This window comes from Monodon monoceros, unplaced genomic scaffold (assembly GCF_005190385.1).
Source record: "Monodon monoceros isolate NGI ecotype Baffin Bay Population unplaced genomic scaffold, NGI_Narwhal_1 Super_Scaffold_21, whole genome shotgun sequence".
In the NCBI taxonomy this organism is placed as follows: domain Eukaryota; kingdom Metazoa; phylum Chordata; class Mammalia; order Artiodactyla; family Monodontidae; genus Monodon; species Monodon monoceros.
In genome coordinates, this window is record NW_021703778.1 from 142,736,239 (window position 1) to 142,763,972 (window position 27,734).

At 38.6% G+C, this 27,734-nt stretch overlaps 1 protein-coding gene across 2 annotated transcripts; it reads right to left on the reverse strand.

Moving 5' to 3' along the window:
- Positions 1-940: 940 nt before the first annotated feature.
- On the reverse strand, positions 941-27,494 carry LOC114903666 (cytochrome c oxidase assembly protein COX16 homolog, mitochondrial). Of its 2 annotated transcripts, XM_029236722.1 has the most exons (4): positions 27,312-27,494; positions 20,284-20,355; positions 4,537-4,599; positions 941-1,300 (listed from the first exon to the last, which is right to left on the reverse strand). In XM_029236722.1, the coding sequence occupies exons 1-4, from the start codon at positions 27,378-27,380 to the stop codon at positions 1,184-1,186; spliced, it is 321 nt and encodes a 106-aa protein (XP_029092555.1). In that variant the 5' UTR covers positions 27,381-27,494; the 3' UTR covers positions 941-1,183. The 2 variants fall into 2 exon arrangements, with proteins under 2 accessions (XP_029092555.1, XP_029092556.1); XM_029236723.1 differs by lacking the exon at positions 20,284-20,355 and having other exon boundaries at positions 27,312-27,488.
- Positions 27,495-27,734: the final 240 nt, after the last annotated feature.

Sequence of the window (27,734 nt, forward strand, 5' to 3'; positions counted from 1 at the left end):
TATACTCTTTTGATTAGATCTTAGTCTTTTAGTGATCATGGGATCCTGGTATGTGACCTGCACAACTGCTTCTCAGTGTTACTCCCCACCCCTCTTCCTCCATTTAGGTGAGACAGAAAGGCTAGAGGGAGGCAGAGTTGGGTATTTCCCTTACGCCAGTTGGTTAGGCTCTGGTAAAACCCAGTATAATTAAGCTCTAACAAAACAGTTTCCTTTGAGACCAGTCTTTTGTTAAGTACAGAATTTGGAGGGCACATTTCAAAATGGTTACCTTCCCCTCCCCTTGTTAGAAGAACAAGATTTTTCTCTGACATTCACTGTGAGAACTTGGTGGGGTTCCAGGAAGTAAAAGTGTGTCCCTGGCCTGGTCTCCAGGAGTTTTTATCTCTCAGGTTAGTCCATGCTCAGTCTCTAATAATTAGTGAATTACCCTTTAGGTATTCCTATCTGATGCTGGGCCCAGAAGTGGTTTCCAGGTGTTTTCTCCTCCAGGTAAACTGTGATTCTTTATATTTCTCTGTGTCTCAGGTTTTCAGGGTGATGGTTTTGTCCTGTACCTCAGTTCTCTCATGGATCAAAGCATACTGTTTTCAGTTTTTCACCTTTTTTTTTTTTTGTATATTAGGATGGAAGTTATGACCTCATGATTTTTGCTTTAACTTGGAGCAATAAAACTATCTTAACGCATTTTAATGGTATCAGCACCATCATCAGGTGATGCTTTGGAGACTGGTTAGCCTGACATGTGACAAGGCTCTTACCAGGCTGATCAACATTATTTTCCACATAGGTCTGACATAAAATCCTGCTTGATGTTACTGTGAAGATTTGGATCCAGACCTATTATTCTCATTAGGAATCAGGTTGCCCTACTGGCTGGGGGAAAAGAAATATGGGTGGGTACCTGGGAGTGGAATAAATGACACTCTTTAAGTGGCAGTATTCACATTTTTATTGAGCAGTAAAAAGTATATGTGGTCAACATTGTTACTTTCATTTGCAAATAAAAGAGTTGGGAAGTATAGAAACCTGTACTTAACTTTTTATCAAGAGTACTTATCATCAAATTACTCCCATCCAGGCTTCTGCAGGTCTGTAATTTTCTTTCCAATGGATAGGAGTATGTGGTGGGAATTCCGGTTGATAACATTTTTATTTAAAAAAAAAAAAAGAATCAGCATAGTCAAGTTGTCTTAGTGTTACGGATTTCTGGATTTTGTCCTTGGAGGAGGTCAGGATCTTCCCAAGGCCTGGGTCCTCGAATATTCTTCCAGTCATCAAAAGTGGAGTCTTTTATTTTCTATAGAGCCACAAATATTAGAGGATAAATATTAGTATAGGAGCCCTGTGGGTTCGATTAGGACCTCAGTGAATGAATGAATAAATGAGTAGAAAGAATCCAGTAGGCCCTCACTTATAATTCTAGTAAATAACTGCATATCAAGCTTAATAATTAAAGAAATGTCATATTTCTTAGGACTTAAAATTTTTCTTACTTCCTGTTGATGTTACTGCCTATCTTTCCCCTCATCAGAATTAAACTATTAAAACAGAAAAACTCTATATTTTTTTAAAATTTATTTTATTAAATTATAGCTTATTTACAATGTTGTGTTAATTTCTGCTATACAGCAAAGTGATTCGGTTATACATATATATGTATATACACACACATACATTCTTTTTCATATTCTTTTCCATTATGATTTATCACAAAATACTAGAGCTCCCTGTGCTATACAGTAGGACCTGGTTGTTTATCCATTCTATATATAATAGTTTGCATCTGCTAATCAAAAACTCCCAATCCATCCCTCCCCCATGCTCCCCCTTGGCAGCCACAAGTCTGTTCTCTATGTCTGTGAGTCTGTTTCTGTTTTGTAGATGTGTTCATTTGCATCATATTTTAGATACCATAATAAGTGATATCATATGGTATTTGTCTTCCTCTTTCTGATTTACTTCACTTAGTATGGTAATCTCTAGGTCCATCCATGTTGCTGCAAATGGCATTATTTCATTCTTTTTCATGACTGAGTAGTATTCCATTGTATATATTAATATGCACCACATCTTCTTTATCTATTCATCTGTTGATGGACATTTAGGCTGTTTCCATGTCTTGGCTATTGTGAATACTGCTGCTATGACATAGGGGTGCATGTATCTTTTAGAATTATAATTTTCTCCAGATATATGCTCAGGATTGCTGGATCATATGGCAACTCTATTTTTAGTTTTTTGTGGAACCTCCATACTGTCTTCCATAGTGGCTACACCAATTTACATTCCCACCAACAGTGTACAAGGGTTATCTTTTCCCTAAACCCTCCTCAGCATTTGTTATTTGTAGATTTTTTTAATGATGGCCATTCTGACCTCTGTGAGGTGGTACCTCATTGTAGTTTTAACTTGCGTTTCTTGAATAATGTACATGTTTTATTTTTGAGAGCACAAAGAAAGGGAAGAAGCCGGGAAAACAAAACTCCAGGTCCGAACACTAATCCAGCATAATAATGACTAGCATGGGTTAACATGGGTGATGGCAGTAAATGAAGAGAACGAAAGTGGAGAATCTAGAGTCTGCTAGAAGGAATAGAGACCAAGATGATTTGTTCTGCACCTAAGAAATGAGCCTGGGCTTAAGAATGAAAAGATATTCCCCATAGCTGCCATAAGCAAAGCTCTTTTGGGGCAATAAAAACTAGCTTCAACCACAGTTTGGATCACCATATCTTTAGTTAGTGTGAAGTGTCTCTCAAGCACAGGAATGAAAATAGGAAAAAAGGGAAGAACATAAACCTTTCTTTACCCTTCTGACACCACTCTGACAGTAACTTTCATATATCTGCTTTGGTTATTCTGGAATAATTAAGTGAACAAGATAGAAAAAGAAACACAGAGAACACAGGACAGCTTTTATTCAGAGACAGTGAAAATGATATCAATTTACCTTGACACTTGGATACTAAGCACTACTGTTTTACTAACAAGCTATATAACCCTGGGCTAGTGATTTGAGCTATCTGGGCACTAATTCTCTCAAAAGTAATAATGAAAAGGCTAGACCAAATGGTCTATATGATTTCTTCAGCTCTCAAACTCTACGGCTTCTAAAAGAACTTTAAGGAACGTCCACTCCCAGACAAACCCTCCATAGCTATATACTGAGAAGTAGCAAATTAGAGGTTTTGACAAGATAATGGGGAAATAGTAAATGAACCATTCTCTAAATTTCACTTACAGTTTTACCAGGAGTCTACTAAATCTACATAGATGAACAAAATTCTACTAATTTAGTGTTCAAGAACAGAGTAAATTATTTTCAAGTATACTTATGAAATTATACAAAGTTATAAAAAGGTTTTAAGAAAGAATAATGGCCTTCACTCAGATAACATAAGACCTATATGCTCAAGAGAATTTGAGAATAATTCTTAAATGGGATGCAAGGTTGGCAGAACAACTTCATGCAAAAGTGGTCCAGTCCCAAACTAAACTAAAAAACAACAACAATAAAACAAAAACAAACAACAACAACAAAAAAGTGGTCTAGTCTTAAGCTCTGACAAGATCCTCTGGGTAAACAATTTGGAGACTGAATGCCACAGTTTGAGGGGTTTAGGAAACATCAAAACCTTTCTACAGATCCTCCCTTATGAAGCATAAAATCAAGCTCAAAATGATCAGCCAATGATTGAAATGCTAAAATGAGAATCAACACTCTTCACACGTCTCTTCAATGTATATTATTCACAATGTCCACCTTTCAATCAAAAATGACCAAACATGAAAAGAAATGGGAAAATATGATCAGATATGGAGAACACCCTCTCTCTCCACATCCTATAATAAAACATGCTATTAAGCTCTTTGATTTCATTATTAAGATAGGTGGAAAATGATACCTCGTTATAATTTTAATTAACATTCCTATTATAAGCTGAGCATCTCTTTATCTGTTTAAAAATGATATTTATTTCCTTGTCTCTGAACTCATTACATGCTCTGCCCATGTTCCTACTGATCAAGTGAGTTGTTGAAATTTTCCATACTGATTTGCTCTTCATATTTAAATAAATTTATTCATCGTGTTAAGATAAACAATATTTTTAGAATTTCACATTTAACTAGTAACTTTATATACACTATTTTTTTTTAGGTTAAACTTTTGAACTTTTGAATTTTTATGTATGAATTCTGCAATCTTTACTTTTAAAGCTTCTGGGTTTTCTATCATATTTAAATAGGGTTTTCTGACTCAAGACCACTAAAAAGAATCTTCATTGTTTACTCCTAGTACTTTTACCTTTTGTTTTTTATTTTTAAATTCTTGATCCATCTAGAATATGGATATGAAACAGTATATGAAATATAGATCCATCTTTATTTTCTTTTCAAACGACTACATAGTTGTTCCAATAACATATATTTAAGGTAAATATTTTTTTCCTGTACTGATAATAATTTGAATTTACCTTAAAGCAGATAGAACCAGTCACTGACTAGGAAGATTGCTACATTAGCATACTGTACCTCATACTCTGACTCCAATGACACTTTATTCATTTTCAGTTTTTTTTCTAACTCAGGATCAATCTGTAGAAAAGAAAGAGCAGCCATAAGTTATTTAAGTCTGTTAGATCCCATTTTCAATTTAAAAAAGTAATATAAGGCATGGCTGGGATGGCATGGCAGATTACAAAAGCATGGGAAAATCTCCACAAAACATACAGTTGCATAATGATAACTAATATAGTACTACCACCACTACTACAACTAATAGCACCTAATATTTACTGAGGACTTGGTATATGCCACGTATTTTGACATTTATTACCTCCTTTAATCCTCAAAAAATCCTATGACATAAGTATTAGTATTATGATCAAAGTAAGGATAATGGAATACAGGGAGTTTGAATAGCTTGTCAAAGAGGCAGAACTTGACTTTGAGCCTTGGCCCTCTGCCTCCAGAGTCTATGCTATTAACCACCACACTAAATTATGTTATTACATAGAATCATTACAAAAATACTAATAAATGTAACACTGCTCTTGAAAACAAAAAAGAACATTTTATATACACCAGAAATTTAAAAGTTAGCTATGAAGAAATTAGACAGGATTCCATAGTGGTAAACAGAAACTGATGCCGCGTTACCTGTGTGTAGCAAAGTCTTTAGGAAAGAAGAATGTGATTGCTGAAATTAATTAACAACCATCACCATCAACAAAACCCAAATTAAATTCAGTGGAATAGCTGAATAATGACTAAACACAGCTTAAGACCAAAGTAGTACACAAGAAACACAACATGAGGATTCCACTAGAATGAGCACAAACAGATGGGATAAATGAAAGAAAAGGCATATTATGAAAGCTAGATCCAAAATAGGTCTATTAGGGGTTTCAGAATTACAGGATAAAGAGAATGGAGGAAGGGCAATAACTAATCAATAATTAATGAATAATATATTAAAAATACATGATTCCTCAGACTGAAAGAGCACAATAAAAAATAACCACAACAGGAATTCCCTGGTGATCCAGTGCTTAAAATTCATTGATTTCACTGTTGTGGGCTGAAGTTCGATCCCTGGTCAGGGACCTAAGACCCTATAAGCCATGAGGCGCAGCCAAAATAAGTAAATAAATAAAATTTAAAAATAACAAAACAAAGCCAGCCCACTCTTCATCAACTAATAGTAAAGCCTTAGGATATTAAGGGTAAAAAGAAAATATCAAAAGTAAAAAGAGTGAAAAGACAAAGGGATGAGGATTGATTAGAAAAAAGACTGTTCATCAGCAACTTAAAACACTAAAATACAATGAAATTATATCTACAATGTCGATATTAAAAGGATTACTTTGAACCTCAGTTTTTTTGGGGGGGGTTGGGTTTTTTTTGCGGTACGCGGGCCTCTCACTGCTGTGGCCTCTCCCGCTGCGGAGCACAGGCTCCAGACGCACAGGCTCAGCGGCCATGGCTCGCGGGTCCAGCTGCTCCACAGCATGTGGGATCTTCCCGGACCGGGGCATGAACCCCTGTCCCCTGCATCGGCAGGCGGACTCTCAACCACTGCGCCACCAGGGAAGTCCTGAACCTCAGTTTTATTTTGACTATTTTCTCTCTTCTTTCTCGCCTTCTACTTGATTGGGTTTTTCTTAATCAGTGTTTTGAGTGGTGGAAATACATACAAACATATCAACAATCTCAGTAACTGCTGAACTCATCTATTAACTAATAAAGATTTTCTGACTGACATTTTTAGAAAGCCAGTTATATATTACTTACAAAAAATGCACTTAAAAAAAAAAGAATGAAAACACAAGGTTGAAGGCAGAGGTTACAAAAAATGATACACTACACACACACACACACACACACACACACACACACACACACACACACAACTGGTGGGGGCAGGAGGATCAATATATAACAATATTTTTAATGGACAAAACAGAATTCAAGGCAAACAGCATCAAAAAGGAACATTTAGGACTTCCCTGGCGGTCCAGTGGTTAGGACTCCGCACAATGTGCGGGTTCAACCCCTGACTGGGGAACTAGGACCTTGCATGCATGAGGCACGGCCAAAAAAAAAAAAAAAAAAAAAATTCAATATTGGAAAATGGAACAATTTTTAAAGAAAATGTTAGAATTAATAAATATTATGTGACTATATTGCTTTGAAATGTAAGCAGCAAAATGGATAAAAATTTAAGAAATGAATACACAAAACATCCTAAAGGAGCTTAACATACCTCTCCCAGAAACTAACTGATCAAGCAGATTATAAATAAGATTATTGAAGATGAGTAAAATGATTAACAAGTTCTTTCTAATAGATATATATAGAATTTTGAGCCCAGCAAATTTGGATTGCTATTTTCTCCTCAAACACACACAAAATATTAATAAAAATTAAACTTATTATAGGGCATAATGGAAAACTAGGCAAATTCACATATAAAAAATCATCATATATAACATATTCAATGACTACAATCAATAATATTTAAAATCAATAGTAAAGAGATAACTGCAGAAAGAATCCATATATATGGAAGCTGAAAACGTTTTAAAATACATTAACGTGTTAGAGAAGAAATCAAAATGAAAATTACAAAGTATTTACAAGTGAAGAGCTATCTGTTGCATGATCTTTTTCATTCTAATAGGTTTAATCTTCTTGTGTATAAAATTTCTTGGTAGAGAACATTTCATCTGCACATAATGACATTTTCACTCCTTTCTATCTAAACCCACTTAGTTCAGATTAGCTCAAGATGGCAGAGTGGAAGGATGTGAGCTCACCCACTTCTTACAAAAATACCAAAATCACTACTGCAGAATAACCATCGACAAAAAAACACAGGAATCTACTAAAAATGATACCCTACATCCAAAGACAAAGAAGCCACAATAAGATGGGAGGAGGGGGTGCAATCGTGATAAAATCAAACCCCATACCCACCAGATGGGTGACCCACAAACTGGAAAATAATTATACCACAGAAGTTATCCCACAGGAGTGAAAATTCTGAGCCCCAAGTCAGGCTTTCCAGCCTGGGCGTCCAGCAATGGGAGAAGGAGTCCCCAGAGAATCTGGCTTTGAAGGCCAATGGGGTTGATCACAGGACTTCCACACATCTGGGGAAAACAGGAACTCCACTCTTGGAGGGCATGCATAAAGTCTTGAGGGTACCAGGACCCAGAGGAAAAAAGCAGTGACCCCAGAATAGACTGGGTCAGACCTACCTGCTAGCATTGGAGGGTCTCCTGGGGAGGCAGGGGGTGTCTGTGGCTCAGTGCGGGGACAAAGACACTAGCAGCAGCAGTTCTTGGAACTACTCATTGGCATGAGCCCTCCCAAAGGCCACCGTTACCACCAAACAGCCTGTAGGCTCCAGTGCTGGATCACCTCAGGCCAAATAACCAATGGCACAGGAACACAGCCCTTCCCATCAGCACACAAGTGGCTTAAAGTCTCCCTGAGCACAGCCCTGCCCACCAGAGGGACAAGACCCAGCTCCCCACCACTGGGAACCAGTCCCTCCCATCAGGAACCCTGCACAGGCCTCTTAGACAGCCTCATCCACCAGAGGGCAGACAATAGAAGCAAGAACTACAATCCTGCAGCCTGTGGAATGGAAACTGTATTCACAGAAATTTAGTCAAAACGAGAAGGCAGAGGAATATGTCCCAGATGAAGGAACAGAATGAAACCCCAGAAGGAAAATTAAGTGGAGTGGAGATAGCCAAGCTACTAGAAAAAGAATTCAGAATAATGACAGTGAAGATGATCGAAGATCTTGGAAAAAGAATAGAGGCAAGGATTAAGAAGATGCAAGAAATGTTTAACAAAGACCTAGAAGAATTAAGAACAAACAGAGATGAACAATATGATAACTGAAATGAAAAATACATTTGAAGGAATCAATAGTACAATAAGTGAGTCAGAAGAACAGATAAGTGACCTGAAAGACAGAATGGTGGAAATCATTGCCATAGAACAGAATAAAGAAAATAGAATGAAAAGAGATGTAGACAGTCTAAGAGATCTTTTAAATGCACCAACATTCCCATTATAGGGGTCCCAAAAGGAGAAGAGAGAAAGGACCTGAGAAAATATTTGAGGAGATAATAGCTGAAAACTTCACACAGTCATCCAAGTCCAGGAAGCACAAAGAGTCCCAGGCACATAAACCCAAGGAGGAACACGCCAAGACTCCTAGTAATGAAACTGACAAATACTAAAGACAAAGAAAAAATATTAAAAGTAACAAGGGAAAAACAACAAATAACATACAAGGGAACTCCCATAAGGTTATCAGCTGATTTCTCAGCAGAAACTCTGCAGGCCAGAAGGAAGTAGCACAATATACTGTATTTAGAGTGATGAAAGGGAAGAACCTACAACCAAGAATACTCTACCCAGCAAGCCTCTCATTCAGATTTGATGGAGAAATCAAAGGCTTTACACACCCCAATGTTCACTGCAGCACTATTTACAACAGCCAGGTTATGGAAGCAACCTAAATATTCATTGACAGATGAATGGATAAAGAAGATGTGGTACATATATACAATGGACTATTACTCAGCCATAAAAATGAATGAAATTGGGTCATCTGTAGAGACGTGGACGGACCTAGACACTGTCATACAGAGTGAAGTAAGTCAGAAGGAGAAAAACAAACATTGTAAATTAATGCATATTTGTGGAATCTACAAAAATGTCACAGATGAACTGGTTTGTAAGGCAGAAACAGAAACACAGGGGTAGAGAACAAACATATGGACATCAAGAGGGGAAAGGGCGGGTGGGATGAATTGGGAGACTGGGACTAACATATATACACTAATATGTATAAAATAGGTAACTAATGAGAACCTGTTGTATAGCACAGGAAACTCCACTTCGCTGTAGAGAAGAAACAAACAATCCTGTAAAACAACTATATCCCAATTAAAAAAAGAAACTTTACAGACAAGCAAAAGCTAAGAGAATTCAGCACCACCAGACCAGCTCTGCAACAAATGCTAAAGGAACTTCTCTAGATGGGAAAGAAACCAGAAAGTTAAAACAAACTTGTACCTATACAGACTGCTATATCAAAACCTCACAGGAGGGATTTTGCTGGTGGCAGAGTGATTAAAAATCCACCTGCCAATGCAGAGGACATGGGTTCAAACCCTGGTCTGGGAAGATCCCACATGCCACAGAGCAACTAAGCCCATGTGCCACAATTACTGAGCCTGTGCTCTAGAGCCCATGAGCCACAGCTACTGAAGCCTGTGCACCTAGAGCCTGTGCTCCACAACAAGAGAAGCCATCGCGATGAAAAGCCTGCACACCACAACAAAGAGTAGCCCCCGCTGGCCACAACTAGACAAAGCCCATGCACAGCAACAAAGAACCAATGCAGCCAAAAATAAATAAATAAATAAATTAATTAATTAAAGACAAAAACAAAAAAACCTCATGGGAACAGCAAACCCCAAAACTATAAATAGATACACACACAAAAAAAGAAAAAGCAACCCAAACAGAACAATAAAGATGGCCATCAAACCACAAGAGAACAAAAGAGAAAGGGAAGAAAAAAGACCTACAAAAACAAACCCCAAACAATTAAGAAAATGGCAACAGCAATTTACATACTAATAATTACCTTAGTACAGTGGAGAAAGGACAGCCTCTTCAATAAGTGGTGCTGGGAAAACTGGACAGATACATTTAAAAGTATGAGATTAGATCACTCCCTAACACCATACACAAAAATAAGCGCAAAATGGATTAAAGACCTAAATGTAAGGCCAGAAACTACCAAACTCTTAGAGGAAAACATAGGCAGAACACTCTATGACATAAATCACAGCAAGATCTTTTTTGACCCACTTCCTAGAGAAATGGAAATAAAAACAAAAATAAACAAATGGGACCTAATGAAACTTCAAAGCTTTTGCACAGCAAAGGAAACCATAAACAAGACCAAAAGACAACCCTCAGAATGGGAGAAAATATTTGCAAATGAAGCAACTGACAAAGGATTAATCTCCAAAATTTATAAGCAGCTCATGCAGCTCAATAACAAAAAAACAAACAACCCAATCCAAAAATGGGCAGAAGACCTAAATAGACATTTCTCCAAAGAAGATATACAGACTGCCAACAAACACATGAAAGAATGCTCAACACCATTAATCATTAGAGAAATGCAAATCAAAACTACAATGAGATATCATCTCACACCAGTCAGAATGGCCATCGACAAAAAATCTAGAAACAATAAATGCTGGAGAGGGTGTGGAGAAAAGGGAACACTCTTGCACTGCTGGTGGGAATGTGAATTGGTACAGCCACTATGGAGAACAGTATGGAGGTTCCTTAAAAAACTACCAATAGAACTACCATATGACCCAGCAATCCCACTACTGGGCATATACCCTGAGAAAACCAGAATTCAAAAAGAGTCATGTACCAAAATGTTCATTGCAGATCTATTTACAATAGCCCAGAGATGGAAACAACCTAAGTGTCCATCATCGGATGAATGGATAAAGAAGATGTGGCACATATATACGATGGAATATTACTCAGCCACAAAAAGAAACGAAATTGAGCTATTTGTAATGAGGTGGATAGACCTAGAGTCTGTCATACAGAGTGAAGTAAGTCAGAAAGAGAAAGACAAATACCGTATGCTAACACATATATATGGAATTTAAGAGAAAAAAAATGTCATGAAGAACCTAGGGGTAAGACAGGAATAAAGACACAGACCTACTAGAGAACGGACTTGAGGATATGGGGAGGGGGAAGGGTGAGCGGTGACAAAGCGAGAGAGAGGCATGGACATATATACACTCCCAAACGTAAGGTAGATAGCTAGTGGGAAGCAGCCGGGAGATCAGGAGAGATCAGCTGATCTCTCTGATCTCTAGGGAGATCAGCTCGGTGCTTTGTGACCGCCTGGAGGGGTGGGATAGGGAGGGTGGGAGGGAGGGAGACGCAAGAGGGAAGAGATATGGGAACATAATGTATATGTATATGTATAACTGATTCACTTTGTTATAAAGCAGAAACACTGTAAAGCAATTATACCCCAATAAAGGAAAAAAAGAAAAAAAAAAAACACTCCACATGCCAAAGTGGCACATTTTGCGGTGGTGTATTTTGCTCCCCATCAAGATCAAAACAGTAGAAGGAAAAAAAAAATATCTGTAGACCACAACAGTCTCTAGTGCAACATCTAGTGGAAGAGTAAGACTACAGCTCCCAAACTAATGGAACAACAGCAAAATAATAAAATGTTATTAATCCAAAAGAGAACAACAACAACAAGACAGAAATAATTATAACAATAGCACATAAAAGGAAGGCATATTTAAACCCAAATATAATTTAAAATTACATTAAATATAAATATATTTAATGAGCCAATTAAAAAACAAAACTATTAAAACATATTTTCTGTTTATAAGAGATATACCTAAAACTTAAGTTTACAGAAAGGTTGAGATTAAAAAGAAAGCTGGTGAAGCCATATTAATATCCAACAAAATAGGCTGTAAGGGGAAAAAGCATTATTACCACGCAAAGTTTCATTACAATGAAAATTCAATTCACCAGAAGACATAATAATTCTGAAATTATATGTACCTAAAAGCACGGTGAAATAGGCAAACAGTCATAATGAGAGATGTTAACACAATTCTATTGGTAAGAGAAGATATAAAAAGTCAAAAACACAGAAATTTGAAAAAACACAAATAACAAACTTGACCAAATGGATGTATAAACTTTTAGTATGTACCCAACAACATACTTTTATTATGTACCCAACAAGCATACATCATTCATACAAACTGATCATGTGTTAGCTCATAAAGCCAGTCTCAACAAATATCAAAAGAAAGAACTCAATGAAAATTTTCTTTGATTACAACACACTCAAGTTAGAAATCAATAAAAAATAGTAACTAGAAAATTCCCTATGTTTATAAGTTAAGGAAAACCACTTCTAAATAGCTCACGGATAAATAAAAACAAATTTAATTTGATTGATTATGAATATATTACATATTAAAACTTTCATGACATAGCCATGGCCATGCTTAAAAGGAAATTCATCACATTACAAGCATATATTACAAAAGAAGATGGAATTAATCATCTCCTTAATTGCAGTTTTGAGAGTCAGGATGTGTTTGTTTATGATTCTCTGCCCAGGCAGTCCATGGCTCAGGGGTCTGTGAGCTAGTCTTGCCCTAAAGAAACCACCTGAGTTTCTACATTAATGATGATATCTATAATAGCAATTTTAGTACATTAATAATGTTACTAACAACGGCAATTTTTTAGTCATCTGACTCTGGTTGATTAGTGTTCAGTTAGCTCAAGATTGAGGTCAGATGGGACAAGAAAGGGAATAGAGTTCTGGATAGAGAGATTAATCAAACTCAATACAGGAACTTTTAGGGGGACTCAGTTTCATCATCACGAAAATTTCAAATTCATCACATAATTAGGTAACAATTCATAACACACCCACCAAAATAGCTTTAAAAAACAAAATGAGGAAAAATACCCCAACCTATAATAGCAAGTATTGGCAAGTATTTGGAGCCTGGGGTACAAAAAACTGTTAGCAGTGTTGAGTGAAAGAAAAACGCACAATATAAGAGCTCTCGGTTGAGCATCCAGTGTCTCGTTGAGGACTATAGCCCAGGAGACAACCTCCCAGATAAATCTGAAGAACTGCTCTGAAGAGGTAGGGGAAGAGGCTAGTATATATATAGAGTATATATATGGCTAAGGAATACGTGCAATCAAGCATACATCTCGGTAGAAGTTTATTGCTAGTCGTGAGGAAGAGACATCTCAGTTAATGATTTTAGTGCTCTTCTGAGTATGGGAAGATGCAAGAATCCAGGTTCATAAAAATTTTTTTCCAAAATATATCTAACTAAGGGCCTGTTTTGCCAAAGCAGAGTGTCTCATCCTGTTCTTTGTCTTGAATTCCTTTCAGGGTGTATGGTAAGGTCAGTGATTGTAGTGGCTAATGACTTGATTCCTGTGAGGCAGGAGACAGATGGGCCCCAGGCTGAGCAGCTCAAGACTGTCCCGTTGGGGGACAGGAGCAAGGAGGAGCTGAGCCCTGTCCAGATAAAAGATAAAGAGACCACATATTTCTCATTCTCGAGGTCAAGGAGACCTTCCCGACTATGCATGCGCAGAAAGGCTCCTCGGGGGTCAAAAAGGGAGGGGGCGTCACCCCATAGTAAGTGATGTTAACCTACCCATGGCCCTCTTCGCTAGAATCCATCTTGGCTAAGAGATGCGTGTGCACACAGGGGAGGACCCTGACATAAACAAATATGGACTCAAAGCCAGGCAAAGGCAAGATGACTGGCCAGAGGAAACCCAGAAGAAATGCCCCGTGTAAGTGATTCAAACTACCACGAGGGCGCGACTCTTTCTCTGAGTCCACCTGTGTTAAGTTTTTTCACACATACTCTTTTTCCTCCTAATAAACACTTTATTTGTTTCACTACTTTCCATCTCTTTGTGGAAATTCACTTCCACAAAGCCGACTGGCCACTGGCCTAGTGGCTAGGATTCACCACTCTCACTGCCACAGCCTGAGTTCAGTCTCTGGCCAGGGAACCGAAATCCTGCTTCAAGCCACTGCAGTCCAAGGCCACCCAAGATCACCTACAGAACTGGATTGAGGACGACATTCTTTGTTTTAAAGCAGCAGTGCAGAATGTGAAGGGAAGCAGAATATGACACCCCAAAATATGTCTCTTTGGCATAAGGATTATCTTGAGCTGATTGTTTTTAGGAAACACCAGACGCGCAAGCTCTGAAAACCAGTACAAGTTACACTTTTGTGAGGGACACATACATTTATAAAGGAAATCTCCATTTATAAGTATCTCCCTTTTAGTATCAGGAACAGAATGATGATTCTAAATCACAAGAAACTTCTACCAATCGAGAAGGTACCCACTTAAATCTGTGTAACAACCTTACCCTTTTACTGTGCTTTTCCCAGTAACCTCTCATAACTGCCCTCCCCCTCCAACATCCTTCTTCTGTCTTAAGATAGTATTTAAGGTGGTGGTGGGGAAAGTTTTACTCACTTTTCCTGGGTATCTCCCATGTATACAAGAGGTATACATGTTATTAAACTTCTGTTTGTTTTTCTCTTATTAATCTGTATTTTATTATCAAAGGATCTCAGACAAGAATGTAGAAGGGTAAAGGGAAAATTATTTTTTCTTCCCTACAATTGATTCAATCACTCTGAAAAACAGTTTGGAAATTATCAAATAAAGGTGATAATCCAGCAATTCCTTTTTTGCACACATGCAGCAAGAAAAATATACAAGAATGTTCACAGCAACATCATTTTCAGTAACCAAAACTGCCAAGCAACTCAAATGTCTAAGAGTAAAATGGATAAATAAATTATGGTATAATTAGTGGAATACCATACAGCAATGAAAAAATCATGGGGTCAGCAACTATGGCCCATGGACCAAATCTAGTCTAATATCCATTTTTGTCAGTAAAGTTTTATTTGAACACAGCCATGCTCATTTGTTTTTGTCCATGGCTGCTTTTATGATACAACACCAGATTTCAATAGTTGTGGAAGAGTGTAGCTCACAAAGCCTAAAACACTTACTACCTGGCTCCTTACAGGAAAAGCTTGCTGACCCTGAATTTAGAGCTAAAATAGAGATGAATTTCACATACATAATACTGGGGGGAGGAAAAGGCAATCAACACAATGATAAGGCAACCTACTGAATGAAAGAAAATAAGTGCAAATCATGTAACTCATAAAAGGTTAATATCCAAAATATATAAAGAACTCATACAGCTCAGTAGCACCCCCTCCAAAAAAAAAAGTCTGCTTAAAAAATGGGCAGAGGATCAGAACATTTTTCCAAAGACGACATACAGATGACCAACAGGTACATGAAAAGATGCTCAACGTGACTAATCATCAGGAAAATGCAAATCAAAACCACAGTGAGATGTCACCTCATACTTGTTGGAATGGCTATTATCAAAAGGACAAGAAATGACAACTGATGGAGAGGATGTGGAAAAAGGGAGTCCTTGTGCACTGTTGGTGGGAATATAAATTTGTACAGCTATTGTGGAAAACACTATGGAGATTCCTGCAAAAAATGGAAAATAGAGCTACCATATGGCCCAGGAATTTCACCTCTGGGTATTTATCTGAAGGAAATGAAATCACTATCTTGAAGAGGTATCTGCACCCCATGTTCACTACAGCATTGTTCACAATAGCCAAGACATGGAAACAACCTAAGTTGTTTAAAAGGGAAAAAATTAAACAAGCACTATTTCTTTACAAACTACAACAGTCAAGCAAAGGTTTAAAAAAAAAGACTGTTAATGGTCAGGATTACAATGCACTTAATCGTACACTTAAATCATATTACTTAGAGTGATGCAAAAGCACATAATCTATTACTGTGGATCCACAGTTGTTAGCATCAGGAGTCAGGAGAGAAAAAGAGCAACAGCCATAATGAAGGCAGATGAGCTACGTCATATCTATTTCACACTAGAAATTGAAAGCTATTGCTTTCAGCTTATTTGTTTAAGCCCGCCTCATGGGTTCTGTACTTTCCTTTCAACCTTCCATACCCACAACTGAAGAGCAGGAATTTTTACATCCTGGGACACTGGATTTTCAGTCCTAAAATCAGGACAGCTCCAGGCAACCTAAAACGGCTGGTCACTCTGAATCAATACAGTCTTTTTCCACCCTCCTCAAAACTTCTCAGCTGTACTTATCCTTGATCTTTCTTAACTGAATTTGTCCTCTCAACCACAGTCTTGACCCCCAGCCCTTGACCTCAGCAATCTTTCCCTCGACTCCTCCTTAATCTCAACCTCTCAACCCTTGTAACAGCTGTCAGCCTCAACCAATCTTACCTTCTCAATTCCTCTCAAATTTAATCCACCTTACCCTCTCAACCTTATTTGAACTCAACCTCACCTAAACACTGACTCTTGACTTCACCTGAGTCTGACTTCTCAACATCAACCAACCTGGACATCTCAGCCTCAGTAGGTCTTGTTCTCTGATCCTTCTCACCTCAACTCTGTCCTCTCAGCCTCCTTCCATAGACCTTGACCAATCTCATCCTCTTAATTTCAATCAGCCTCATTTCTCCCACCTTTGTTCTCTTTACTTCGACCCCCTCGTCTAGACCTCTTCTGTTATTGCAATCTCCCTCACTCTCTCTTGCTACGAAAGTTTACCCAGTCCTCAAAAGCACAGCCTCAAGTTATCTGATGTTTATTCAGATTTTAATATTATATCACTATCAATTTGCTGCTAAAAATTTTTCTGGAACGCGTTCATTTCTATCTTCATTGCAAATGTTTTATTTCAGATTCCATTATTGTTCATCTATACTCTACTGCCAAAGTGTCTTAACAGGTCTCTGCATCTCCACTTGAAACAATCTCCTCCCTCCTATCTTGCTCCCCCAATCTCCCCTCTATGTTAGCCACTCTATGTTACATAATACTAATCATTTCCATCATTTAGCTAACTCTTACTCATTCTTAACCTTAATTCAAAGGTTGATACCTCTAGCAGACCTTCTCTGATACCCCTTTCCCAAGTCTAAACCGTATGCTTCTCCTTGAAGTTCTAGTAATGTTTTATGCAGAGTTCTAATACAGCATTTCACTGGGCATTGTTATATTGTATGTTTGGATACATTTTTATATTAGATGTCTCCCAGCCTTGATGATGCTATAAACTTTATAAGAACCAGTTTCTTGAATCTTTATCTGTAGGATCTAACATATGATAAACACATGACAAATATTCAATTATTTTTCAAATATGTACATGCCATCCCATTTCTAAAAGTCAGATTATTATAACTTTCATCTTAAAGCAAAAGGGAAAAAATTCCGTAATAAAATAATTGGAATGCTAACAGAAACTTTAAAACTCAGTTATAATTGCTCTACTCCCTCATAGAAAGTATATATTCCTTTTAAATTTACTATTTTTTCTAATACCTACTGTCTTTAAGACTAGCTAGGGCTTCCCTGGTGGTGCAGTGGTTGGGGGTCCGCCTGCCGGTGCAGGGGACGCGGGTTCGTGCCCCGGTCCAGGGGGGATCCCACATGCCACGGGGCGGCTGGGTGCATGAGCCATGGCCGCTGGGCCTTTGCGTCCAGAGCCTGTGCTCCGCGGCGGGAGGGGCCGCAGCGTTGAGAGGCCCGCGTACCGCAAAAAATAATAATAATAAAAAGACTAGCTAGCCTTGGTATTTCTCTTAAACCGTAAAATTAACTGAAAAAATTGAATAGGCCTTTAATACTCTCCCACCAACGTTACTGAGGTCTGCTAATGAAATACACCTGACCCTTGAAAACACGAGTTTGAACCTCGAGGGTCCACTTATACAAGGATTTTCCTCAATAAATAACAGTTGGCCCGCCATGCCATATCTGCGAGTTCTGCATCCGTGGATTCAACCAACTGCAGATCGTGTAGTACTGTAGTATTTATTGAAAAAAATCTGGGTATCAGTGGACCAGCACAGTTCAAACCCCTGTTGTTCAAGGGTCACCTGTACTCAGGAAAAAACCCTCAAATATCAGATGTGTGCCACAAACAAAAGCTACATACTTCTGAATGAATTAACCAGAATTGTTCTGTAACAACAGACCTGAATTTGACAGTAATTGTGTAATCATAGAGGTGGGAATCCTAGTTCTAGCCCTAAATAGCCACATGACCTTAAGCAAGTTACTTAAGCTCTCTGAGACTCAGATTCCTCACCTGTAAAAATAAAGACAGTAATATATCTACCCAGGAACCACTATAGTCCTACCACAAATGCATACGTGTTAAAAGGATCGCTATGAAAAGATAGGTATCGCTATAATGAAAGATAATTTTCCTTTCTTTTAGTATTAGTTACTAAAGATACACATCAATATAACTTATAATTTACTGGTATTAATACAAAATAGCTAATTTACAATTAGAATAATAAAATGGAGTGAAATTATTGTCCCCTGTTCTTTAGTCCCTTCTAGATCCTAAAAATGGCTACACCAGAGCATATTTTATGGGAAAAAGCTAACAGAACTGCCAAGTTTCTAGTGAGTGAGGAGAAAGATAACTAAATTCTTTACATTTCATGATTCACTTCCATGTGATCATTAATGTTATTTTAAAGAGTAAGAAAGAGCCCAAAGATCATATATCAGCCTTGAAAAGCAAGATAAAACTCAGACTGCTTAGTTGAGTATACATGATATCATCTCACACCTGTCAGGATGGCTACCATCAAAAGAACACAACAAATTGTTGGTGAGGATGTGGAGAAAAGGGAACCCTCCTACACGGTTGGTGGGAATGTAAATTGGTGCAGCCACTGTGGAAAACAGTATGGAGGGTTCTCAAAAAACTAAAAATAGAACTACAATATGACCCCAAAATTCCACTCCTGTGTATATATCAAAAAAAAAAACAAAACACTGATTCAAAAAGATACATGCACCCCAATGTTCATAGCAGCATCACTTACAGTTGCCAAGATATGGGAGCAACCTAAGTGTCCATCAACAGATGAATGGATAAAGAAGATGTGTGTCAGACCTACTAGAGCATGGACTTGAGGATCTGGGGAGGGGGAAGGGTAAGCTGTGACAAAGTGAGAGAGTGGCATGGACATATATACACTACCAAATGTAAAATAGATAGCTAGTGGGAAGCAGCCGCATAGCACAGGGAGATCAGCTCGGTGCTTTGTGACCACCTAGAGGGGTGGGATAGGGAGGGTGAGAGGGAGACGCAAGAGGGAGGAGATATGGGGATATGCGTATATGTATAGCTGATTCACTTTGTTATACAGCAGAAACTAACACGCCATTGTAAAGCAATTATACTCCAATAAAGATCTTAAAAAAAAAACATAATTTGCAAAAAAAAAAAAAGATGTGTGTGTGTCTGTGTGTGTGTATATATATATATACACACACACATGTATGTTTTTCATAGCCATAAAAAAAAGAATGAAATTTTGCCATTTGCAGCAACATGGATGGACTTGGAGGGCATTATGCTAAGTGAAATAAATCAGAGAAAGATAAATACTGTATGATAACGTATATGTGGATTCTAAAAAATATCACAAACTAGTGAATACAACAAAAAAGGAAGCAGACGCACAGATATAAAAAACAAACTAGAGGTTACCAGTGGGGAGGGGGGGAGGTGCAACAGGGGTGAAGGCATGGGCAGTACACACTGTTGGGTGTAAGACAGGCTCAAGGATATAATGTGCGACATAGGGAATATAGCCAATATTTTGTAATAACTGTAAATGGAAAGTAACCTTTAGAAATTGTATAAAAAATTTTTTTAAAGAGTCCAAAGATCATATATCAGTCTTTTTTTTTAAACAGCTGTTTGTATTATTTTTATTATATTTAGTTAGTTAGTTATTTTATTTTTTGGCATCACCATGCAGCATGTGGGATCTTAGTTCCCTGACCAGGGATCAAACCCATGTCCCCTGCATTGGAAGAGCAGAGTCTTAACCACTGCACCGCCAGGGAAGTCCCCATATATCAGTCATAAAAAGCAAGATAAAACTCAAGACAGCTTAGTTTACTGAATATTCGTGTCTCATAAACCAGAACATACATGTACACATGTCACACACCAATGACAGTTCTTACTTTAATCTTTACAGCATCATAACGGATTTGTGAAAACTCACGAAGACCAAAAGAACCTCCAACAATCAGCAACTGAAACAAGACAGGGAAACGATTAAACAAAATAGAAGGGCAGAATTCAGTCTATCTATACATTACTTATCTGAACACCAACAGTGGCAGATTATACAAAATCTTATAGATTATTTCCCCTGGTGAGTTACCATTCATCTTCTCAGAGTAGATATAGTACACACTATCACTGGGAAACATTTTAGCACATGAGCAAATACCAAAATCATTACCCCCACCTGTACTTGACCTTATTTAAATATCACCATCAGAAGCATTATATTAGTTGATTCTTACAAAAGACCTATGAGCTAGGGGAAAAAAAATACACTTAATAGATGAGGAAATAAAAGCACAGCGAACTAAATGACTTGCCCGTGATTGTAATGGGTAAATCCAGGAATAAAATCCTGGCCTTGCTTCTTCAAGACTAGAATTCTTTCAATTTTATGATTTTGCAAAATAGGCCAATTAGAGAGCATTTTTCTCCATTTTCTAACCAAGTGATAAAACAATCTCATGAAATATGTTACCCTTCTCAGTATGTGGTACACCTTAAAAGAGCCCATGAATCGCCATTGCTGCTTTAGCATCTCCTCCGATAATCTAATGGGCTTCACTCTCATCCTCAAGCTGTAAGTTTAGCAATTTGGAAAAAAATTAAGTTTGATCCCTACCATCAATATATTAATATTACCAATTAAAGTAATACAAACAGATAAAAACACTGTAAAATATAAAATTCTATAATTTTGAAGTTGGAATACCAACAAAACCTTGAGGCTATGAATTTAAAAACCCAATAAATCTGACCACATAAAAATTTAGTCTCTTATCTGCAAATAAATAAAACAAAAATGACATCAAATCAAAAGACAAGAAACCAGGAAAAATATCTGTTATATATAACCAGCTAATACTTCCAATGTCAATATGTAATCATTCTTTGTATAAGTAAAGTAACTTTTTTGTCTCTTGGTTTCAATGAAAATGAGACACGCTGGGACCTGGGACCTGGGACCCTTTGCTGCAGTGCTTGCACCTGGACAAACTTCTCCAGCAACAAAATGCAAAGAAAGTATAAGGGACTAAAAATTACTGCAAGCATGCACAGTTGGGACAAATTATGCACAACAAGATACAAAAAGACCAAAAACCCAACTGCCACTTCTGAAGAGCCGGGAGCAAAAACACGGTGTCAGGAGTGAAAGCAGGGTACCGCACGTGCCCCCTACACTCAACACTACAAAGGGGTGGGCAGACCACCTAAGCCACCCCTTTAGCCCCACCCATAGACACATCCCTACGCTCTCCCCATATAAGGAATCAGCTGGCCCCCACCCTAGGGGCTCGAGGGAGCGAGGGAACCTGTTACCTGTTTTCGCTCCCCCCTGCTAATAAAGTCTTGCCTGAATTTCTTGTCTGGCCTCTTATCAATATCTATTGATTAAGGAAGGCCAAGAACCCTGGTTGGTGACAAAAAAAACACACCTGTGATTTTCCTAAGTCCTCTCAGCCTCCCTTTATTCATTCTTCCTCACCTTCCCATCTCAAATTATTGGAGTATCTCAAAAGGCTCAGTCTTCACACCTTTTTTACCTATTCACAACCAAAAGAGTCCCTAGGTGATGCCATCCAGTTCCACGGATTTAAATAGCTTCTATAACCTAACAACTTCCAAATGTACATTTTCAGTGGGAAACATCCCACTGAAGTGAAGCCCTGCCCTCCTACCTGACATCTCCACTTGAAAGTTTAACAGGTATATATAAATTAACATGAAAAATTCTTGATTTTTTACCCCTACACTCTTTCTGCCCCAATCTGCTGCTAATCAATCGTTCACATCCCAATTAAGGTCAAATACTTTCATCCAATTACTCAAGCCAGCTTCTCTGGAGTCATCTTTAGCTCCTCTAATTCCTATCTCACATCTAATCCATCACTGAGTTCTGTCAAAATATTTCTTAAATCTGACAATTTCTGACTATATCTTCTTCTAATATTCTAGTCTAGGCCACCATCATCTCTTTTCTGTACCACTGCCATCGCAATACCGACGTGTTACATAATAAAGAATTTGTCTGGTCTTGGTCCTGGGTTCTTGTGAGGGAGCTACTCACTTGGAATTTCCTGAGTGACAGGAGCATCTTTGTTATTGGGACCACAGCTGAGTTTATGCTAATGAGATGACTCACTGTGGGTCCCTAGATAGTCACAAGATAGAGGCTGGTCATGTGGGGATGATCAACCATGTGACTAGAGGGTTGGGACCTTGAGCCATGTGATAGCAACCTGACCTCCTGACCTCCAAGGAGGAAAGAGGGGCATGAGATTGAGTTCAGTCACACAGCCAATGATCCAATCAACCATAGATGATGAAAATCCCAATAAAAACCTCTTGATGAGCTTCCTGGTTGGTGAACACATCAGTGTGCTGAGATGGTGGCATACCCTGATTCCACAGGGAGAAAACAGGGAAACTCTGCCTTTGGGACATTCTCCAGACCTTGCCCTAAAGGTCTCTTCTTTCAACTGTTCCTAATTCATAACCTTTATGATAAAACAATAATCCTAAGTATAGTGATATCCTGAGTTCTGTGAGTCATTCTACTGAATTATTGAACCTGAGGGGCTATTAGGAACCACTGAATTTGTAACCAGTTGATCAGAAGCACAGGTGGCCTAATATCGCACAGCTTTCAGCTGGTGTCTGATAAGGGGAGTCTTATGGAGAACTGTGCACTTCATCTATGAAGTCTGTGCTAATGCTACATAGTTAGTGTCAACATTGCACTGTACTACCGGCCACTCATTACCGTGGTATCTACACTCCTAGCTAAATATCTTCATTTCTGCACTAGATCCCAACCATCTTATATACTGAAGGGCAGTGAGTCATCAAAAATCTTGCTCACCACACTGCATGATTCATCATAAAAATTCTATTATTTCTCCCATCTTATTAACAAATTTCTCTAGACCTTACTTCCCCATCAGTTATTATCCCATTTCTTTGTTCTTACCCGCAGTAAAATTTCTCAAACAAGTTGTCTATGCTTGCTGCTCTTTCCACTTTCCCTTAGACCCATTCCAACCATCACTGACATCCATGTTACTAAATGCAACGTTTAACTCTCTGTTCTCATCTTATTTCATGAGCAAAATTTGACACCGTTGATCACATTTTCCTTCTCTTCCCTGAAACCTGGTTTTCCTTTTACCTCACTGAGAACCCTTCTTAGTCTCCTGTATTGGTCCCTCCTGTACACCCCAACCCTCTGAACTTGGAGTACCCCCAGGGCACAGTGTTTGGTCTACTCTACCTACATTAACTTCTACCCACAAGCTTAACGCAAGCATGGTGACCGCTGCTAAAGTAGAAGACCTAAAGAGAATATAAAGTTTCCTAACATACTATACAGAATGTCCAAGATAAAATAAACATTCACTTGTTACAAGAATCAGGAAACAGTAACTTGAATTAGGAAAGACTATCAAGTGACGTTAGCAAAGATTTTAAAGGAACCATCATAAAAGTGCCTCAAAGAGCAATAAACAAGTGAAAAATTAGAAAAATCTCACCAGAGCCCCCCCAAAAACAAAAAAAGTGACATCAGTGAAATGGCAGAGTAAGAATCTCCAAAAACCCTCTCCATTAAAGCAATGAGAACACTGGCAAAAGTTGTCAAATCTACTTTTTCAGAACTTTGGAAATTAAAAAAGGCCTGCAGTAATGTTGGGAACATTTTTGTAAGAAGAATGACTCAATCTCGGTTAAAGCAGAAAGATTGGTGGCATTTTTAGCCTACCTATTCCCACGTCTCGACCCACGCTCCTTGGTAAACATGAAAACCAGCAGTCTAAAATCATGATATAAAGCAGTAACCGCTGGAAGGGGCATAATGCGGTGGAGCTCCTTGAAGTCTTATTCCCTGAGAATTTTCATTATTTGACCAGTCTGGTGGTTCCCTGGAAGACCCACTCGCAAGGCTGTCTTTAGTTTTCCTGACTTGGAGCTCAACTAGTGCAAACAGATTTCTCCCTGGAAGTGTTTGCTGAAAAAATTCAGAGGCCATTGTTTAACATCATACTGCCTGAGGTGGTAGATAACAGGGCAAGGAATAGTCTAACCAAAAAACTCAAAGGAAAATGTGAGGCATAAGGTGTCCATAGAGGACTCTGAAAAGCTCAAACATATTCCTGACACTCTGGAAGGACATGCACATGAGCAGAACTGTCCACGTGCCCACAGCAGTGTGTAAGCTCAGGAGAGATCTGAGAAGGCCCTAAACACTCACCTGTGGCTAACCCTGAGGCTCTGAGCAAGCAAGAAGTAACAGCTTAAGGCGGAGTGTAACCTGCCTGGGTACTGAAGGCATACCCAATCAAGCACACAGAGCCCCTTGACAAACACTGGGAAACTTACTGCTTCCAGGTGTTTCAGAAAACCTCTGCCCAATAAAAACAAAAACAGCCCCATTTAAAAATGGGCAAAGGACTTGAATAGACATTTCCCCAAAGAAGATATACAGATAAACAATAATCCACTGTATGAACGAATGTCCTGCATCGTTAGTCATTAGGGAAATGCAAATCAAAACCACAGTGAGATGCCCCTTCACACCCACTAGTAAGGGTTTCATTAAAAAAAGTGGACAATGACAACTGCTGGCAAGAATGGAAAAATCAGAAGCCTCATATATTGCTGGTGGGAACGTAAAATGACGTAGTTTTTGGGAAATAGCTTGGCAGTTCCTCAAAATGTTAAACATGGAGTTACCATATGACCCAGCATTTCTACTACTAGGTATTTACTCAAGAGAAATGAAAACACATCCATACAAAGATCCGAACATGAATGTTCATAGCAGCATCATTCATAATAGCCAAGAAATGAAAACAACCTAAATGTTCATCAATGAAAAATAAATATTCCAACTGATGGAATATTAGCCATTAAAAGGAATGAGGTTTTGATACGTTACATGAATGAACCTTGAAAACATTATGCTAAGTGAACAAAGTCAGTCACAAAAGACCATAAGTTGTATTATTCTATGAAATCTATAGACAAAAGTAGATTAGCGGTTAACTAGGATGGGAGAAGGGTAGGGGACAACAGGAAGTGGCTACTACTGAGTATGGTGTTTCTCTTAGGGTGATGAAAATGTTCTAAAATTAGACTGTGGTGATAGTTGCATAACACTGAATAAACTAAAAACAACTGAACAGAAAACATTAAATGGGCTAATTTTTTAGAATGTAGAAACCAGTAGTCACTGGTCAGATTAGAAAGGTAAATTCTGCAGACTAAATGCGCAGTGTGGAAACTGAAACAACAAATATACTCTCTTTTTCAAGTGGTTTGGGAGAGCAGGGAAGGACAGTATTATTGGCCTATACCTGGTACTCTAAGTCCTCTTCTGTATGTTGCTGAATAAAGATTCTTATGAAGCAAGCATTAACATTTATCTAAGAGAGGAAATAATTTCAACTTGAAGTATAGTAGTACACTACAGTAATTATGGAATATTTGACTGATACATGATGAAGACGATGTATCTTTTGAGGTCTTTCTAGTAGTGTTGGGTTTTAGAGTACTGAATTCAACGTTTTCCTCTACAAAAGTAGTTATATGTCTAGGACCCATATTTTGACACAGTACAGACCTAGGTCCAGTATAGTACAGGTCCAATATAGACACAGAGACCAGTATAGAGAAATATACTTGGGAAGAAGTCTACTGTGGTAGTCTCCACTCCATGAAATAAAACAAATGAGGGAAACCTTAGAAGGTACTTTAATACTACTGGTTTTAAGAGCTTAGCTTTGATGATTTTGAAAGATAAGAAACAAAATCAAACTGTCTTCCAGTGGGACATGCAGGTGACCTCAACGTAATGACTACAATCACAGTATTTTTGAATGGATCTCTATTTTGTGGCAGGGGAATCTACAGGGAGGATAGTTTTTACACATTCCCCATCACCTACATTGTCTTACAGCTTTCTTTAAACTTTTAGAAAGATAGATAAAAAGGAGTTTCCGAAGATGAGCAAGAAATCCGCATTCATCAGAGATGAGTAAAAAAACTCATTACTTTTCTAAGGTCACTTCTTTCCTTTAGTCCTGCTTAAATGCAAAAGCTAGTAACTTCACCTGTACCAAATCCATACCAAAGTAATAAACTATTTAAAAGAAAGTGGACTTTGTCCACATGCTTTTTATTTAAATTGTTTCATTTACTATGACATCAAGGCTTGCTGAAGCAAAGTAACTTGCCAAGGTCAAACTGAAAAGAAACGGAGTGGTCTCGCTGGATTCCAACTCGGGTTGGTGGTGTTAAGCCAACAACAATCTAAATTTCAAGACGAATGCAACCTTCTGGGAACTCCGCGTAGGAATAGATGCAAAGAAATAGACACCAAAACTACTTTCAACGTGCTTTAAAAATATCAACTATAATTCAGCGACCATCTTTTGAGGGCTGCTACAACGTGCTTCATTCAATTCACGACTTATTTAACTCATAACAACCCTGGAAGAATTAAGTCAGTTCACCAACTAATAAGCTGAAACCTGAAGATGCCCGAAATTATACAGTTAAATTAAGTAAATACAACTAGTTCCAATGATGCAGAGAATCGTCGAGCTGTAGCTGGGGGCGGGCGGGCGCGGAGCGGGGTAGAATGGAAGTTTAGTAATCACCCAGACTTGGGTTAAAATCTGCTTCTGACATCAGTCTCAGAAGCACATCCAGGTAACTACCAAAGAGGTAAAAGGGGGACTCGAGATCCCACTACCAGCGCGGGGAGAGACTACGAGACTAGGACGGCCTAAACGCCAGCCCCTTCCTAGCCCAGACTGCCGTTCCGGGTCGCACGCGCTACACTTTCACAGAACTCTCCTTCCAGCCAGACTTGTGGTCCCACCCCTTCCGGAATCCCTCCCCCACTTTTTCTCACGGCGCTCACCAACATGGGAACTCCGTAGCGAAGGGTCTTATTCTTGCGCAGGGCGCGCATCACCGCGTGGGCGAACATGACTGAACTCTCCGACCCGCTTGGATGCCCAGCCAAACAGGCCAGCGTGGCCTTCCGAATCTCAGTGGCTCTGGGTCCCTCCCGAGGAGTACGTCCTTTACTAACCTCCTTTCCTTTGCCTCCCAGTGCAGAGCCCTTCCAGATAGGTCTCCGCCAGGCAAAAGCAATCGATCCGTAGTAACATACTCACGCTTCCCCCCGGAAATTCGAGCGTCAGAGGTTTGGTCCGGCAAGCTGGTTTGCAATCGGGACTTAGGGACTTACGTCGTGTTTGTAGTAACCGTCAAAGGATATAGAAACCTGTACCTCCTGTGTTGTGGGTCTCTTCTTAGAACACTCCCTGGCACATAAAAT